Genomic DNA, 16,116 nt, shown 5'->3' with positions numbered 1-16,116 from the left:
AGACTTGTGGTCATGTTAAAACACTGTCTGGAAGTGTTTCTGTCAAATGCCTTATATACTAGAAATGTGATTATATTTCTTTTAATCATTGTTACACAGTATTTCTCTCTTCCCATCACTAAATGTATTAAATAACATTTTAGCTACTTCGTAATCAAATGCACTTTTGTTTCATTCCTTCATTATTAAAAGTCATGTTTCTGTCATCACTTCTTCCTTGTTTAATTCAGAACTATAAGAGGTGACTAGTTTTTAAATAAACATGTAATTTCTTAATGGAATTAATTACATGTTAGGGAGTGGCTTGCTTTGAATTCCTTTAAAATTTTTTTATGAAAATAAGAATGACTATAATACAGAAAAGCCCTCATATTGTCACAATGCCACTCATAGGGTATATTAACCAACAGGTCCTTTTCTTCACCCTGAAGGGTCCATTAACATATACCATCTTCTGTAGTTTAATTTGTTCTAATTGTTTTCACATTAAATTATCTTCTTAATTCTCTTCCCTTTGTAGAGTGTGGTATACTCACATTGTTCTTGTGTAAGTTATTATAGTCATTTTAATCTTCCTTCTGAAAATATTGTTCTGCACTTAACACCAACAAAAAACACTCAGAAAGTCAATAAGGGCATAGCTCTCTCTACAGCAGGCTGACTTGTATGGTAGGCAAAGGCAAGTTAAATTGAGAGAAAAGAATTGCCTGTTCAGTAATGATACAAGTTAACACAGCAGAGTTCGGAGACAATAAATGATTTTACAGAATAAATAGCTTAAATATTCAATTTGGAGTTACTTTATATTTTTATCTAGCATTGGACAATCTGTTTTTCATTCTGTTTTTATCTATCTTGCAGATAAAGTACATGTGTGTGTGTGTGTGTGTGTGTGTGTGTGTGTGTGTGAGTGTGTGTGTGAGAGAGAGAGAGAGAGAGAGAGAGAGAGAGAGAGAGAGAGAGAGAGAGAGAGATGAGGAAGCCACAACTTCAAATTCCTACCCATAGCAAAATCTGTTGAGTGGTTATAGTCATTTTTACATAGTTTTTATGTTATATTCTGAGCTAGAACTCTAACAGCATAATAATTTTTAGAATATAAATCTAGGAACACCTGCCAGTACAAACTATTATTTTCCTTTCATGTAATACATTTTAACTTTTCTGGAAGTAGAACTCTATTTGGTTGCTTTCAATTTTTTCAACTGATTTTCTAAGAGATAATAAAAATAAGTTCTAAACATAACTTTCTCTGATTAACCTTTTAAAAGATAGTATTTTACATTTGTAAACTGTGAGCATGCTTTAAGTACTACATTTTTGAAGAGCAAATGTAATTTGAATTCTATCTTGATAATACTGATCAGAGTGGTAGACTTAATAGTCTCTCCCTATGTGGCAGGGTCTGGAGAAAGAATCAGATTGGATCTATATGCTCAGTTGTCTTTCAAGTAGATTTCCCTTACCAGCTTTTCTTGCCAACTCCCACCCTGTCAGATCTTAAGCAGCTTCCTCCTCGTCCTGGCCTCTGCCTGGTTTGCAATGCAGCCATCACCCAAGGCCAGTTCGAGACCCTCTTCTCAGTTTACTCGCTGAGTAGCCTCTGCCCTTTCAGACGCACCTCAGCAGTGCCAGCTACTAGACAGGCACCTCATGGCTCCTCATAATTCTGTGGCTGGAACTTCCAGGGGCTCTATTCCAGTCATTGGTTTTCTGGCATCTCTGCGATCTTAACCTCCTAACACCATAGCCTTAGGGATTAGGAGTTCCACGTTTGCATCTGGGCAAATATCCACTGACACCATTGCAGTCAGTCTTCCTGAGCCCCACCAGCTCCCTACACCCAGCATGCTGAGATCCATTCTCCCCCATCATTGTTAACCTGCTCTGTTCTCTGTCATTCGTTGTCATGGACATAGGTATATTCTGTGTTTCAAAACACAGCCAGAAGGACAGATTACTTGGGTGGTAGAGTTCAAATATTAATGAGTTCTTTCCACAACCATGAACTGTGAGTCAGCTGCGTGCTGGGTACTGAATTGGCTTGGGCTCTGGGCTCTCACCGAGGGCAAAAGAAATCCTGGACATCCCTCTCTTACAGATGAACTCATTGATTCTCTCCAGCACCAAGTGGATAAGTGCCCAAAGGAGTCTAGACAGAACTCTGGCCTGGGTTGGAAGATGACATGACAGATTAGAGTAGGTGGAGCAGGGCCTTCTAGGCAAAGAGAAACGAGGCACCCCAGCCAGACATATTGAATTTATAGCTAGAGTATGTTGAAATTCCAGTCTTGTACTTTACTTGTGGCTACTTACAGAGCTTCCATGATCTCCTGTCTAACAAAGAAGAAAAAAAAAATACATGCTGTAGAATACTGTGTGAGAGTTAAAAATAAAATCCATACCAGCTCCCATTGTTATTGAGCACAATGGCCTCCCCACAATTCAGTGGTACACAGAGGCTTCAACTCCAGTCCTCATGTGTGTGACATGCCAAGAAAGAGTGCAAGCTGCATTTTTGAGGATTATGGGGGAGTATGGAAGCATTCACTAGGGAATTAACATGATGAGATTTAGACAGAAAAGGATGAAGTAAAGAACAGGAAAGAGCAGGGCCAGAAAATCACCCATATTCCTCCTAATGCAGTAACTGTCACTCTCTCCAATTATGCTGCAAATAGAAGCTAATGTTCTTATCAGTAGCCATCAAGTTAAAAAAAAAATAAAAGTGCTTCTAGCGGTGGCTCACGCCTATAATCCTAGCTACTCAGGAGGCTGAAATCTGAGGATCAAGGTTCAGAGCCAGCCCAGGCAGAAATGGACCTGAGACTCTTACCTCCAATTAACTTCTAGAAAATGGGAAGTGGATCTTGGCTCAAGGGTAAGGTGGTAGCCTTGAGCTGAAGAGCTCAGGGACAGCACCTAGGCTGAATTCAAGACCAATGACCCACAGGAAAAAAAAAAAGTGCTTCTAGACCAAGAAGCACAGAAACAATTGTGTGTATCCTTTTTATTATTGTATCTTATTGCCAGGGTAATGTATAGAGGAGTTACAGTTATATTCATCAGATAGTGGGTATATTACTTCTCAAACATTGATATCCTTTCTCATGTTTTTGTCCCCCTTTCCCCTTCCAACCCCTCCCAATCATCTTGTTTTTCCCCTTCCCTTCCTATTTCAAGTGAATATATGTACAATACACCAGGTGACAAAGTCAGATTCAGTAACAACATGAGAGAAACCTTAAGGGCAAAAAAAAAGAGAAAAGAAATAATTTCACATAGTACATTAAAAACAACAGTCACAAAGATAAACCTCTTGTTTCCATATCCTGGAGTTCATTTCACTTAGTCTCATCCTCTATGGCCATATGTACACAGCTTTTGAGCTATTGTGATCCTTGACTAGTAGAATCCTAGATGTATACTAATTATCACAGTGAGGAAAACCATGGAGTCTATGTTCCTTTGGGTCTGGCTTGCTTTAATATCCTTTAGGAAAGAGACCACAATGAAAAATTATAAAATTAAAAAAGAGGCTGGGAGTTTGACCTAGTGGTAAAGTGTTTGCCTAGCATGTGCAAAGACCTAGATTTGATTCCTCAGTACCACATACATAAAAAAAAAGCCAGAAGTGGTGCTGTGGCTCAAGTGGAAGAGCACTAGCCTTGAGAAAGTCCAAGGACAGTGCTCAGGTCCTGAGCTCAAGCCCAGGACTGGGGAAAAAAAATTAAGAGACCACAGTGACAAAATTTGAGGCAAGGAAAGATTTTGAGATTTCCTAGCTCATCCTCAGACTTGTTCAAACTGTAGATGTACAATCTAATTTAATTTCAAAAACACACTAAAAGAGTTCAGCTTATTTTCTGTTTTTAAATTAGAAGTTCTTAGCTTGTGGTGTCTTGATGAATGGATGTTAGGCAATCTATGAACGCCCTATCAGAGGCAAAATCATAAGCATATTTTTTCTTCTCTAATGAAATGACCACAAAGCCTTCATAAATGCTCAAGGTGGTCATTGTCCTTAAAGCTAAGAACCACTGTCTAGATAGAAACAAATGGCTTTGCACTGAAAGAATTTTTCTTATTTGTTTGAGACAATCTCATTATGCAACCCAAGTTAGCCTTGGACTTGAGATCCTTCTGCCTCAGCCTCCTGAGTGCTGGGATTACAGAAATGTTCCACACCAACTAATAAGCTGTTAATGGGTACTATCTTATCTATTTTGTCTGAACTCCAAGCTTTTAGACCCAGCATGTCTGCTTGTATGTGTAATAGGAAATTCGCACCTAGATCCCAGGCTGTGCTCCAGTGTTTTTCCCTAAGGCCTGCACCTTTTTATAGTGCCAACTGCAGCTGTCAAGCTGTTCAGGCAAAACTCCTCCGAGTCCTCTTCATCTCGTCTTCGGCAGCCAGTCCCACAGGACCATCATCTCTATCTTCAGAATGCGTCTGCAGTCCTGCATCTCCCTCATCAGTTGCTGCCACCAACTAGTCTAGTTTTCTATCACCTCTTTCCCAATAAACAAGAGACTCAGGCCTCTTACCTGCCTCCTTCCTTCTACTTCACCCTGCTCCAGTCTGCCACAAATGCATGCCTACTTGCAAGCCCTCCAGGAGCTTCCTGTCTACCTCCAGGTAAAGCTTATAAGTCCTTTGCTGACCTGTGGCAAATCTTGTGGCCTGATATGACTTGAGCCCTGACATGTTCCTGGCCTCAATGCCCTCTCTCTTCTCTCTCCACACTGGCCTCTGTCATCTGTGTTCCCTCCTGCTGTGGATCTTTGCTGGTCCATCTATTTGAAACTGCAGCACCTCGCCCATATTCCCAGAACATCTCCCCTTGTGCACTCTTTGTACTGACTACTGATAGATGCCCACTGTCTTCTTGTCACCTCCCCTCACTATAACATAAACTTATGAATGTAGGGAATTTTCATTTGTTTTCTTTGCTACATCTAGAGCACTTATTGTGAGCTTGACCCTCACTCAGGAACTCTGTATATTGCCTAGGTGAATCTTACTTGAGAATTAACTTGCATCTTTGCTATTATCATTCTATACATCCTGCTTACTGTAACTTTCCATATACTGTTTCTGTCATTATAATAAATTATTTGGATGGATACTATTTTCTAGTTCACTTTTTTGTTTTCCAATTCTAGGGGTTGAATTCAGGGCTTTATACTTGTTACATAGACAATCTGTCACTTGAGCCAGGCCTCTAGCCCTGGTTTTCACTGATTATTTTAAGGAAAGGGTCTCATTTTATGCAGATTATGATGTGTCTGGGTCATGATCTACCTACTTCTGGGCTTCCTGTTATCACGTGGGACATAAGCATCTGTTACCACATCTAGATTTCCATCATGGAGATGGAGTTTCACAAACTTTTTGTCTGAGGTTAGCCTGTAACTGTGAACCTTCCAATGCCATTCTTCCATGCAACTTGGAATGACAGACACAGGCTACTGTACCCAGTTATGGGTTGAGAAGGGATCTTAAGGCTGTCCGTAAGGCAGTGATCCTATCATTCTATACCTCTCAAGCAGTTGTGGTTGCAGTCATGAGACACTGGCACCTGGTGGCTGTACTTTATTTTTTACTTAAAATACTAATAGACTCACAGATAATTACGGACCTTTGTGGATTCTTATTTCTGTATTCTGTTCCTAACAGCAAATTATCAACCAAAAAAATTATCCCCAACCATCATTTCTCAGCCTTTTGGCTAAGATCAAGTGTAGTATCTGTTCTTATCAGTTTAATATCTGATACATCCTCTGAGGACAATATATTAAATGGATTTTTGGAAGTAGGAATCAGAATAGTAGCTTGCTCTGTCTACTTCAGTACCTCCAGGAACAGTGCACTTAAAAACAAATTATCACCAACCACTTCTAACATGTTCTTCAAATTCCTTTTCATTTTCTCTGAATTATTAGTGATTCCTTTACATTCATTATAATTTTATAATTTTGGAAGATACTGTGTTAGTCATATTGATATTTCTATGTGTTCCATGCTTTACAGAGTAGAAGTATTCCTTGAGATATTGGTAGGCCTATTTTAACTAGCGGTCTAAGCTGGGAATATAAAAGACATTTATGTTAGGCATTTTTCAGGCACAGCACATCGTTGCCTAACACACAAAAACCCATTTTATTTGCCTGAACTCTGGAAAAGCAGTAGTATACTAGAAATATACTAGAGCTCTGGAGTTCTTTTTTAATGCTACTTCATACTATAAGACATGTTTTCTGGCCAGTCCTAAGGCTCTAACTCTAAGCCTGGGCACTATACCTGCATTCCAGCATTCTGCCACTTGAGCCACAATGCCACTTCTGGCTTTTTCTGTAATTAATTGGAGATAAAAGTCTCATGGGCTTTCCTACCCAGGCTGGCTTTGAACCACAATCCTCAGATCTCAGCCTCCTTGAGTAGGTAGGATTACAGGTGTGAGCCACCAGCACCCAGCTGTAAGACTCTTTTTAAGAATGCTAAGTTTTGATATTGATGTTGCTGTGTTTACTTTGCACTGTTTCAGGCTTTACAAGATGAACTTGAGAACCGCTCTAGTCAGGTACGATGTGCAGAGAGAAAACTCCAGCACAAAGAACTGGAGTCCCAGGAACAGGTAGGTCCCTCTCCTCTTTGATTGTTTACTTCTCTTACTTGAGAAAAAGAGCCCACTCACTTACTGGCTCTGAGTGTCTAGCATTCTTGTGGCTCTACCTCCTGCCACTCTTCATTCTAAAAGCCATTTTGAGATCGCTTCAGCAGTGCCACTCACCCTGCCCAGGTGGCAAATCCAGAGCAGAAAGAGATGGTCAGTTTCAGGGTTCTGAACAACAGATTAGCTTTCCTTACCCCAGCAACCCCCCTTCCCATCATATCTCATTGGCCAAAGTAGATTACATATTCAGTCACATATGCAAGAAAGGACACTGATAGTACCAAATGTAGCCTAAACCAATCAGGGGCCATCTCCTGGTGACAGAACTAGACAAGAAAGAAAGAAAAAATAATAATAAAATAAAGAAGAGAGATGAACATTAGGTTGCCAACAAGTGTCTGCTGTGTTAATGTTTTAAAATAAATGGATAATATTTTACTTAAAAGAATGTCATGTGTGCCGGGAGTTTGGCCTAGTGGTTAAAGTGCTTGCCTAGCATGCATGAAGACCCGGGTTCAATTCCTCGGTACCACATATAGAAAAAAGCCGGAAGTGGTGCTGAGGCTCAAGTGGTAGAGCTCTAGCCTTGAGAAAGTCCAAGGACAGTGCTCAGGCCCTGAGCTCAAGCCCAGGACTGGCAAAAAAAAAAAAAAAAAAAGAATAATGTCATGTTTGTGGGCTGGGAGTTTGGCCTGGTGGTAGAGTGCTTACCTAGCATGCAGGAAGACCTGATTCAGTTCCTCAGTACAGTGCTCAGGCCCTAAGATCAAGCCCCAGGACTGGGAGAAAAAAAGTCATGTCTTTATTTAAATTTTCTTCTCTTCTCATTCTATTAATAAAATGAATATAACATTAATATGGCTATGGGATGTCAGACATCTCTACCTTAGCCCACTCAGTAAAACTTGGTACAAGAATAGTAGACTAGGCCATTTTGCCTTAGAAGGAGAGGTAAACACTGAAAACTATGGCCAATAGGGAAGCTTTTGTTTCCTCTCTGAAGATATTTACAAATAGAGTCTCAGGTAAGGAATTACACAAAGTGACCAAAGTAAATACCTGATAGGTGATGCTTGTTGATGATTGCTAAATTTACAAATAGTTTCTCTCCTAGTATTATCCAAATATACATACATACCATACATACACCTATATATGTGGATATTATATGTCTATGCCTTACATTAATATTAAAGTCACAGAATAGACTAGAACTTTAAAAATCTAATAACTATACTTTGTCAAATATCTACAAAGCAGCAGATATTGTACAAGAAACATTACAGATAAAACCTTGGTGTAAGAAAAAAAAAGGAATATTACATTTCTTTTTGTCAGTTGTGGGGCTTGAACTCAGGGCCTGAGCGCTGCTTCTGAGCTCTTTTTCTCAAGGCTAGAGCTCTCTCACTTGAGCCACAGCACCACTTCCGAGTTTCTAGTTGTTCGATGGAGATAACAGTCTCATACTTTTCCTGCCTGGGCTGGCTTCAAACTATGATCCTCAAATCTCAGCCTCCTGAGTATCTAGTAATCACAGCATTAGCCATCAGTGCCTGGCTTATTTAGTCTTTACAATAATGACAAACCCAGTATTGTTATTCCTATTTTACTGATTAAAACTGAGAGTGATTGCATAACACATCTAGGACCACACAGCTAATAAACATCAGGCCCAAGCAGTCTAAACCTTGGCTCCTAGCATGAGAGGATTGAGTTTGAATTTTCCAGTTCAAAACAAACAAGAAAAAAATAGCTCAGTGATATGGAAAGTAAGCTTATTAAGGATGGCAGAAAAATAACCATACTGTTCAAAGTGCCTTGTAGATTACCAGTTTCCATTGACCTCCATAGACAATGACAAAGTAAGGATCAGCAGATTTGGCCACAGATGCGAACATCTACTTAGAGGGGAGCATGATGTTGTGCTGTCACTTCAGCTGAATGCCAGCACTCTGTCTAGGAAGCTTGTAACTGAAAGTAGAAAAGAAAAGCTTCTTAGAAGTAGGAAACTGTTTCCCTGAAGGACTGGGGCCTCTCCAGTTTGTGGTCAAATATGACTTAAGGTAAAACTATTGACATCACACAGAAAATTCCATAGTATATTGAGAGTTGGGAAATTAAGAAATCCCAAATCAACAGTGGGGAAGGATTCAGGAACTACTCTCAGTATTTTTTTTTATTGACTTCTTTTTGATCATCAAAGTTACTTTCATCGTTGTGGTGACAATAGCATTTTTAGAATATTTTTTACACTAATTCCTGATATCTCTTATTAAGCTATAGTTTACCAAAGAAATGTCAGGAAATACCCATAATCTTTGCAACACTGAAATGTTGGGTTCTTTCCATAAGGTCCTGGGGAGTAGCTATTTTTTTTAAAGGAAAGAAAAAATGAAAAAGAAAAAGAAAAAGTTGTTTCAACAAAACTGAGCAGCAAGTAATTGGCATTAAATATATAATATTCACCATATTTAGTTTTATCTTTTATCTAAATGTGGCCCATATCCCCTTTCAATTTGTGACACTGGGAAAACTAGTCAAAAAATAAGAGTATTATCTTGAAACTTTTTAAGGATCTGCTTTCTTAAGATATCTCAATGTTGACATTGTTATAGTATGACCTTCTCTTTGTCATCTGTCAAAGCGACTTCAGTAACAGTAGCTCACCCCACATCCAATCAAACAACCAAAATGTGGGTAAACCAGCTACTTAGAACTTTCTTCCCTTCCTTTTCAACCAAATATTATTATTCTGATACTGGTTGAATAAAGAATCAAAATTGAAATTGGCAGAATTACAAAGGACAATTTCCTAGGCTGCTTTTTTTAACTTGCTTGTTTGAAAAAAAAAAGTTTAAACTGCTTCTGGTTTTCATTTAAGAAAAATTCCTGTGTTTTGATTCTACAAAAACAAAAAATGAATGAGGCATTTTAAAAAGTTATGTTTTTAATTAAAAACAACAGGCTGCTTCTCATCAGGCCTTGATGGGTGGTATCCTTGCTGCCCACCACTTGCCTTGGTGCCATCAGCAGTTCTGACTCCTCCACTGGCAGATTAGCAGTTTCCAGACAGAGTACACCCATCAGTAAGGACAAACGAAGCACTGACACGAGTGCAGATTCAAGAGAAATAGATTTAGAAAATACTGCTTTCTAAGCTAATCTTATAGAAACACCATCTTTCCTTTAATCCATAAATAATAATTATAATCTCCACCAAACATACCCAGAGTTAATCAATTTTAATTCTAAATGAGATAGGAGCAAGAATCCTATCATTTTAGCAAAAATAAATAAATAAAAATAAATAGGAGGATCAGAGCTGTGATCCAACTTCCTCATTGTGCAGGGCAACAGCCATGTGGAAAGGATGTGACTTCCCTGACATGCAGCACAATAATGGCAGGCCCGTGCAGGCTGCATGCAAAACTCCTTCCCAGGAGGAAGTTATACACCATGTGAGGTGTAATTCATGTCCTGTTACTCAGAGAAGAGATATACATATATATATATATATATATATATATGCATCAAACACTCTGCTACGCACTGCTTCAGTGTGTGTGGTTAGATACTCATAGTAGAGGAGAAGTAACTGAGCTACACATGATCCAGTTGGAAGGACACTACAGCCAGGGAACAGAATGAGGGAGAACTGTTCAGATTTGTTTAGGGAATAATGACTAATACCTTAGCCAGAGGGTAGCATCAGTGGAGAGGAAAACAAGACCAGAAAATGAATGTCATTTTGTCCATAAAAGAAATTGCTTTGTTGTTGAGAATCTGCTTTTCACTAAGCACTGTGGTATGTGAGGGCAGTTGGTGGCCAGTCCTGGATGCAATGCAGAGTTCAGTCATTCTTCAGAAAGTTGTCAGCAATAGAGATTTCTCTTTTTATTGGGCACTGTTAACATGGTTGTGATTAATAAGTAACAAATAAGATGACTAAGAGCTGAAAACAGACTTCGTGAGAGGTCATTGCACTAAAAGTTATATCACTAATCACAGAGAAATATAGGAGACTTGAATTGATGTTAGCAAAAGATATAAAAAGAGGTATAGATGTGAAGCCTAATAAGGAAAAGCCACAAGTACACAGAGATGAATAAGGACAAAAGAATAAGAATCTTTCAAAGTAATACTGAGTTTTTAATTAATAAACTGGTATCTGGTGAATACTATACTATTTTTTCCTGTGTGTGGCATCTGAGATGCTTAGTAGGACATTTATTTGGAGTCGTAGAGTGAAAATCTAATCTTAGAAAGAAACTTCAAAGAAAGCCCTAGAAATGGGAATGCCTAAGCATGGTCTTATGGGAGTTATAGCAGACTGTGGTGTGTAAGTGATGATGACAAAGAAGAGAGGCCAGGAGCAAATTGGTGTGGCCAATTCAAGGAGTCAGAAAAGTAGAGTGGATACAAAGAGGACTTAAAAGGAATGGATAGGAAGGGAAGAACAGAGCCAGGAGAATTTGATGCCATGGAACCTAAAGAAAGAATTTCTGCAGGGCAATGTTTGCTCACCTCTATAATCCTAGCTACTCAGGAGGCTGAAATCTATGGATCGTGTGATTTGAAGATAGCCTGGGCAGGGCAGGGAAGTCTGTTCATAATGAGCACAAAGCCAGAAACAGAACTATGGCTCAAGTGGTAGACTACTAGCCTTGAAAATAAAAAGTCAAGCATGAAGCCTGAGTTCAAGCTCCAGGACCAACACACACACATGAGCATGAGCACTCAGCGCACGAGCACTCAGCGCACGTACATGTGCACATACATGCGCACATGCATGCACACACACACACACACACACACACATTATATTCCTCAGTGTAAGGAGTTTCATTTTCAAGCATCCACGAGCACTTGTACTAGCCTTTGCCATTCCAACCCTGTCTTCCTCAAAACCCTGCCCATCCTCTGTCCCTGGTTCATTCCTACTCTTGTAGCATTTTCTGTGGTCCTCTATCGAAGGGTTTCCCATCAAACTCCACAGTAGATGGTGTGCTCTGAACAGGAACTATGTCATGTCTTATCATTTAGTCTAGTGCCTGACCCAATCTATGCTCAGTGGATTAATGGGAGGAAAAAGAAAGGAAGAAGGAAGCAAGGGAAGAAGGTAAAAAAGAGGAGAAAGAGGCAATTATGTGATAGAGTGGCAGAGAGAGAAGATTTAACAACAATCACATGTTTCAGAGAGATGGAGGATGAAGAGTTCCAAAAGCCACTGAAGTTGGTTAATGATTACAGACCTTTGGTACTAGGCCTTCTAAACATATTCTAATTACTTCTAGGCACATTCTTGTCCAGACTTCTATGGAAATAAATAGTACAGTTATTCTTCCAAACATTTTCATATGAGGTCACATATTTCATCTGCCTTCCCCTGGCACTGCTGTGGCCCCCAGCTATTTCCGTACATTTTATCACTAAAAGGGCCTATAGAACAAGAGAATGCAAGATGCCAGCACCCTGCCTGTGCAACCTGCTTTTCTGCTTGCCTCTAAAAGTCTCTCCTGTAAGATTTTTTTCAAAGTCTCTCCTGTAAGATATCCTCAGAAGATCAAGGTAGAAAAGCTATCCCCCCCAAAAAAACAAAACAAAACAAAAAACATCCTTTGCTTTCCTGTAGTTAAACTAAACATTCTTTGCATCTTTCTAGGTTTTTGAGTTTTAAGAATGAAATTTGGACCCTAGGTTAAATAGATTTCAGATAGCAATAGACAGCTTAGAAAGTGCCCTAGCTCCTCTGCCATCTCCAACTACTAGCATTTGTTTTCCCAGAATGTACACCTGCCTCCCACTATGCCCAGTGATCTGTTGATAAATTCATGCATGTTAGAAGAACTAAAATCAATTTTAGAGCTTTCATTGGTTAGCACTGCTCATCTTTAAACTACCTTGCTATCATCCAGGATAACCAACAAACCCAGGGAGTCACAGACAGCATAAAAGATGATGATGCTGTGGAGACAGAAAATCAATTAAGTAATAATCGTGACAAATGTTAAAAGGAAGAATTGGCCCTATACAGATTTCCAAGCCTTTAATTTTCATTTTCCATAATGGATTTTAAAACTTCACAGTCTTGGATGCTGTCGGCTAACTCATCTGCAGTAAAATCTATTTAAAAGTACTAACATTCAAAACTATGTTTTATCCCATAGTACATTATAAGAACAGGAGTAATAATTGCAAAAGAAATATAATTCAAAGACTTTTATTGACTTTTCATGTCTAATGGTTATTATTCTGGCTTGTTTTAAGCAATTTTAATAACCACAGTTTATTTACAAAATTCAGACCAATTCTTTTGTTCTCATGCCAACAAAACACATTTGTTCCAGGACAGCTGGTATGATGCATTATCCTAAGACTTGAGTTGTTATGACGGATAGAGCCACATTTAATTTTGGCCACATCTTACTTTCAATGAGAGTTTGAGTACTTGCCTCTGCTTTCTGAAACAAACACTGGAACTACAATGTCAGGGACAATATATTTTTATTACACTACATATCTCACCATGTTCCTTATAAATCAGTTATTCTAGTAGACTTTGGTGGCAAAGTGAGTCAAGCACTTGTCCCTAGACTCCTCACTAAGGATGATCATACCATTTTTTAAGGAAAACTAAAAGCGCTCTTCTGGGGTGAATGTACTCTGCCTTTCATCTCAGCTTTCTTACCATTCCCTTTGTTTTTAACTTCACTGAGCATGTAGTGCAGAGGAGGGGAGAGGAGGCTGGACCCCTGGTGTGCCTGTTTTTAATCCTGTGCTTTGCTGACATATCAGATCTGAGTGTCAGCAGAGCATCCACCGCATCACTGCAGCTGTTTTTCCATAAAGCATTTTCTGCATTGTTGAAGTGGCTCTCCAGCATGCAGTGAGGTGCTGAACAAGGAGGTGCTGAAGACCAGGGCAGAACCCTAGAATTGAACAGTTTCTGACTCAGAGTGAGAGGGTTCAAAGCCAGGCTAAGCCTGGCTTGAACCAGGGCTCATTTTATACTCCTGCATTGAAGTTATATGATAGTATAGCTTTACTTGTTTAAAGACACTTTTGATTTAATGTTAGTCTTTTTAAAAGTTAGTCTTTAAAATAATTTTAAATTATGGGAGCTCTTAAAAACTAAAGCAGAACCAGAAACCTTAAAATTGTGTTCTATACCACTTTTTAAATTGATTAACAAGGTACATCGATTAGCAAGATGCATCATTCAGCATTAACCTAGTTAATCACCTAAAGTCCCCCAGTAAAATTACAAAAGAATCTTCCCTCAGCAGCAACCTATCAGGACTTACTTTTCTGACAGCTACTGGGCACTGAATTTATAGGAGTGAACAGCTGGAAAGAGGAAGTGAAAAGAGAGATCGAACAGAGATGGTAAAGAGGTAGATGAGTCAGCATGGCTACAGAAATGTTTGATGATGCTTTACCATCCTTATCATGTCTAGAAAAGAACATCAAGCTAAGAAACCATTTGTTTATATTATAGTCCCTCATTGATTGTAGTCCAACCAGGTAAGCTCTTCTTGTGAAAAAGAGCCATTTTGGGGGGCCAAGCAATTGAAATTGATTATTGGCAAGCACATGACAGAGCATAAGTATTTTATAGACCCAGACATTAATCAGTTAAACAAGATATAAGGAAAAGGATAAAAATATAAACCAATCTGTAAGTTAAAGGAAACATTTGAATCTATTTTTCATGTAGACAAGTTAAGTTTCTATACTTAAAATTAGATATGAACACGTAGTTCCAATAGCAAAAGCATAACTATAAATGTTTGAATATAAAGGATAATTTAATGGAAAAATGGCAGTGAGAGATTATAACATACTTTGCACTGCTCAAGCTTTTTAAGAGTAGAACCTAAGGCTTATTCAACTCTCTGTTTATAGAGAGAAAACTTAGTTATCCTCTAGGAGGTTCTGTTATTGGAATAAAGGAAAATAGTGTAACACATTTACACTCAGGTCTATTCCAAAGAGATAAAAAGACATGGGAGGGCTGAGAGTTTGGCCTAGTGGTAGAGTGCTCGCCTAGCATGCACGAAGACCCAGGTTCAATTCCTCAGTACCACATACAGAGAAAAAAGCTGAAAGTGGTGCTGAGGCTCAAGTGGTAGAGCTCTAGCCTTGAGAAAGCCTAAAGACAGTGCTCAGGCGCTGAGCTCAAGCCCAGGACTGGCAAAAAAAAAAAAGACATGGGAGATCAGAGGATATTGTTGAGGTTTTGATTATTAAGAAAGAAAGAATAAATCTGTTAGCTTGTTGGTGTTGGCACTGACAAGCTTCTTCATAGTCCCCTTCCCAACAGAAAGAGGAGCCAGGTACCAGGCTTGGGTACTTGTTATTGTTCTTGTAGAAGCAATAGCAAGGACCCAAGCAGAAATTTTGGTTTCAGATTTCTTTGTGGAGTTGGGAGGATGAGGAGTCTTGTGTTCTCAGCTCTCTTGTTCACAGCTTTAACCACTTGGGCCAAGCCTGTAGACCTGCCTTTTGCTGGTTAATTAGAGATGAAGTCTTATGTGCTTTTTTTTTCTTTCTGAGCTGGTTTCAAATGATAATGCTCCAGGTCTCCACCTCCTGAGTAGCTAAGATTATAGGAGTGAGCCACCAACACATTTTATTCAAATAAATACCCCTGCAGAAAGATCGGGGGAGGGGGATCAGAAAACTAGGCGGATAATCCCAAATGTTAACATTCATCACATAAGATTTTGAAGTCTGTGTGACTTAATAGCAGAGGAAGATCAATGAGATGGTAAGTTAGAATATGCCAAGTAACTGAAGGACTAGAGTGAACTCTGTAAACATGTGACCCTTTCGATATCCCATAGCACCTGCTATGTGTCTCGAATGTGCATTGATGAACAACAAAAACTTCCTTGCCCTTGTGAAAGTTACCCTTTTGTAATAAGCTCCTTGTCTTCTGCTGATCTTAAACTAGAATGCTTGGGTCTCTTTCTCTTTCTCTTTCTAGGGTTTCTGATAGTTAGCATGTGTTGTCTACACACATCATCTTCATTGTAATTACTTACCACATCTTTCATTTCTACTTAGGTAAGATTTCTTGAAGGCAGAGAATATATTATAGTAAGAATATATATCCATTCATGTATATGCGGACATATACTGAGTATATATTTATAATACATTTCACCCTATAAAAGATGAACAGATTATCCCCATTGGGCACAAGGAGAGTCTATCAACTAGAAAAACACAGAGAGCCTAGGCATGTTCATGTGCATGTGAGAGAGAAATACCTCTCCTTCTGAACTTTCCTTTCAAAGTGACTTCTTGTTTCCCCCTCCACACACACATTGCACAGTCACATTTCCTCCGTTTCCCCTTTGGAGCTCTGGCACTGTAGAGTCGGGATCTCTTCTTTGTAGTGTCACTTGCAGGCTGACCTTTAGATCCCTATTCA

The 16,116-nt window shown here is 39.1% G+C and overlaps 1 protein-coding gene and 1 pseudogene across 6 annotated transcripts in view; both read left to right on the top strand.

Annotated features, from left to right (window-relative positions):
* The window catches only part of Cep112 (centrosomal protein 112), a 350,634-nt gene that overhangs the window by 309,350 nt on the left and 25,168 nt on the right, over positions 1-16,116 (top strand). For all 6 annotated transcript variants that reach the window (XM_090349879.1, XM_090349880.1, XM_090349881.1 and 3 more), the window contains one exon: positions 6,549-6,638. In XM_090349879.1, coding sequence (XP_090206005.1) covers positions 6,549-6,638 — 90 coding nt within the window. The remainder of the gene's footprint in view (positions 1-6,548; positions 6,639-16,116) is intronic.
* Positions 5,713-5,862, top strand: LOC150051137 (U2 spliceosomal RNA; annotated as a pseudogene).

The sequence above is a fragment of the Megascapheus bottae genome, chromosome 17 (genome assembly GCF_031878675.1).
Source record: "Megascapheus bottae isolate mThoBot1 chromosome 17, mThoBot2.hap1, whole genome shotgun sequence".
Classification (NCBI taxonomy): Eukaryota; Metazoa; Chordata; class Mammalia; order Rodentia; family Geomyidae; genus Megascapheus; species Megascapheus bottae.
The sequence above is the reverse complement of the archived record's forward strand: the minus strand, read 5'-3'. Positions and strand labels throughout refer to the sequence as shown.